This window comes from Nerophis lumbriciformis, linkage group LG26 (assembly GCF_033978685.3).
Source record: "Nerophis lumbriciformis linkage group LG26, RoL_Nlum_v2.1, whole genome shotgun sequence".
In the NCBI taxonomy this organism is placed as follows: Eukaryota; Metazoa; Chordata; class Actinopteri; order Syngnathiformes; family Syngnathidae; genus Nerophis; species Nerophis lumbriciformis.
In genome coordinates this window covers 20615097-20618431 of record NC_084573.2, presented here as the reverse complement: position 1 = coordinate 20618431, position 3335 = coordinate 20615097, and the positions used below count along the sequence as shown (strand labels likewise).

Sequence of the window (3335 nt, the reverse complement as noted above, 5' to 3'; positions counted from 1 at the left end):
ATCGCTTCTCTTCTACCTCAACGGCTCTTTTCAGAGCCACCACACTTTCAACTAAACGAGTGGTTCCAAATTCTTGACGTGAAATCCACTTCATACAACGTACTTTAGTCGAACAGAACTGAATTTTGTGTAAAAACCCTGTGTGGATGTTTTACCTTAAACTGGCCAGTAGATGGCGTAGTTCATCAAAACCAACTCATGACCGATTAAAACTCTATGAACAGTACCACTGATTCTATCCGGTTAAATAAAAATATGACAATGTATTAAACTACTATTAGCTTACAAACTAATTCACAAATCAGTTACATGAACATGTTAATGTAAAAATACTGAACATGTAAACACTCAACAAAAGCATCCAACATCAACACATTGCCTCATTGACAAGTTCACAGTGTTCTTGTTAATGGTATATATTATCTAAAGCAGGGGTGCTCACACTTTTTCTGCAGGCGAGCTACTTTTCAATTGATCAAGTCGTGGGGATCTACCTCATTCATATATATAATTTATATTTACTTATTTATGAAATATATGTTTTTGTTAATAAGTTAAAGGTGTTTAATGACAATGCAAGCATGTTTAACACATATAGTCAATATTGTTAATAAATTAAAGGTGTTTAATGATAATGCAATCATGTTTAACACATAGTTAATATTGTTAATAAATTAAAGGTGTTTAATGATAATACAAGAATGTTTAATACATATAGTTAATATTGTTAATAAATTAAAGGTGTTTAATGATAATACAAGTATGTTTAATACATATTGTTAATATTGTTAACAAGTTAAAGGTGTTTAAAGATAATGCAAGCATGTTTATTAATACATATAGTTAATATTGTTAACAAGTTAAAGGTGTTTAATGATAATACAAGCATGTTTAATACATATAGTTAATATTATTAATAAGTTAAAGGTGTTTAAAGATAATACAAGCATGTTTAACACATATAGTTAATATTGTTAACAAGTTAAAGGTGTTTAATGATAATACAAGCATGTTTAACACATATAGTTAATATTGTTAACAAGTTAAAGGTGTTTAAAGATAATACAGGCATGTTTAACACATAGATTCCTTTCTTTCATGAAGACAAGAATATAAGCTGGTGTATTACCTGATTCTGATGACTTGCATTGATTGGAATCAGACAGTGGTGCTAAAAACGTCCGCATTTTCGAATGGAGGAGAAAAAAGTCCTCCTTTCTGTCCAATACCACATGAAAGTGGTTGGTTTTTGGCATCTTATTTGTCCAGCTTCCGTACTCCTTTGTATACACTTTACAAGAAATACATTGTCGGCAAACTCCGTAGCTTGCTAGCTTGTGCACGCCAGCTTTCTGAGACTCTTGTTCTGTTAGCGCAACTGTGCAACTGTGCAGTCGGTCTTTGGAGTTTTGACAACAGGTACGGCGCCAGAGTCTGTTGAAATAAAGTGTTTCTCGCCTTCCAGTCGGTAATTTTAATGAGCTGGCAGCAGCCAGCGTCATCTCAGAAGACCCTCGGGTGCCGTGAATGTCAATCAAGTGACTAAAGTGACGTCATAGTGAAGTTATGATCGCTAATTTTTAGGACTATTTTTTTAATGCCTGGCTGGTGATCGACTGACACACCCTCCGAGATCGACCGGTAGCTCGCGATCGACGTAATGAGCACCCCTGATCTAAAGTATCAACAATATCAACTATTTTGATTTGATATCGATAATATAACACATGTCTGGTATTGGCGTTATCGATATTTCAGTATTGATATGAAAATCACCAGTTCAAATGTCTTAAATTAATGGACTACAACAAGCATGTATCCAATGTTTACTTAGTTGTAGGAATGTGCGATACCACTAATTTTCTCTCCAGTCCGATGCCATGTACATTTCAGGCATCGCGATATTTTGTGCAAATATACATAATGTGTCTGCTAAAATTGTTTTAAAGTTTTGTATTTTTGTATTTTTAAATAATACATCCATCTAAAAAATCTCTCTCTCTCTCTCTCTCTCTCTCTCTCTCTCTCTCTCTCTCTCTCTCTCTCTCTCTCTCTCTCTCTCTCTCTCTCTCTCTCTCTCTCTCTCTCTCTCTCTCTCTCTCTCTCTCTCTATATATATATATATTTATATATACTTACCGGTACAAGGCCTATATATGTTAAACATTTCTTAATTACTTCATCCTTCATTATCTTAATTATATCCCAACAGTGTATATGTATAGATATATGTATATGTATACATATATGTATATGTATATATGTGAAAATTCTAAATAGTAATGTCACTGTTAAAGCATGATGGTTGTTTTGATAATGTCGGTTGGAAGTGTGCTGTGCAACAAATTTATGTAACCATATGGGCAAAACATTTCCTGTTTCATTCCCTATTGTAACCATTTTCTTTATTTTTGCAAAACAAATCAATAGTTACATATAGTTGTTCAAATTTGACTTTGATGGCAGATGTTAGTTGATACCCTAAGAGTCCTGGAATTACAGTTAAAGGTAGATATTTATTTTCTTTTGACTGGTCCTCTCAGTCAACAACATAAACATCTCTACTTAATTGTTTCTCTTTATGATACGGAGAGGCACACGTCGATTGTATAGAATAACAAGACAACCAGAAAAAGCACATTGTTTTTAGCCATGAAGTACATTTCTGGCTTCTAGCATTCAACGTGTGCATATTTTTTACTTCATTAAATGCTGTGGATTAATAAGATTGCAATGATTTCCAAACCACTTGCAGTATGATGACGTTTATATGACGTAAGAGGAGCAATTTGCTGATTGGTCAACCCTGTTTCAGCTTGAACTAGCCAATCATTGAGCAGCAAATGCGTGCATAAAAGGTCTGCGCCTACAGTAGTTGGTAGCCAGAGTGTTTCAACAACTCAAACAGAGCACACGCAGAAGAGAATCATCATGTCTGGACGTGGAAAAACCGGTGGCAAAGCTAGAGCCAAGGCCAAGACACGTTCCTCCCGGGCTGGGCTCCAGTTCCCGGTTGGTCGTGTCCACAGGCTGCTACGCAAGGGAAACTACGGCGAGCGTATCGGTGCCGGTGCTCCCGTCTACTTAGCAGCAGTGCTGGAATATCTGACCGCTGAGATCCTGGAATTGGCAGGGAACGCAGCTCGTGACAACAAGAAGACCAGGATCATCCCACGTCATTTGCAGCTGGCCGTCCGTAATGACGAGGAGCTCAACAAACTCCTCGGAGGAGTGACCATCGCTCAGGGCGGTGTCTTGCCCAACATTCAAGCCGTCCTTCTACCCAAGAAGACCGAGAAAGCCGCCAAGAAGTAATTCACTCCTACAGAAATTAA

General features: G+C 36.6%; 1 protein-coding gene across 1 annotated transcript; it reads left to right on the top strand.

Annotated features, from left to right (window-relative positions):
- The first annotated feature begins 2899 nt into the window (after nt 1–2899).
- LOC133623813 (histone H2A) lies at nt 2900–3335 on the top strand. The gene has a single exon (XM_061987223.2). It carries the CDS (start codon nt 2932–2934, stop codon nt 3313–3315), a length of 384 nt encoding a protein of 127 aa, XP_061843207.1. The 5' UTR covers nt 2900–2931; the 3' UTR covers nt 3316–3335.

Excerpts from the sequence above, each read along its gene's own strand:
- LOC133623813 (XM_061987223.2), top strand. The coding sequence starts at position 2,932 with ATGTCTGGACGTGGAAAAACCGGTGGCAAAGCTAGAGCCAAGGCCAAG.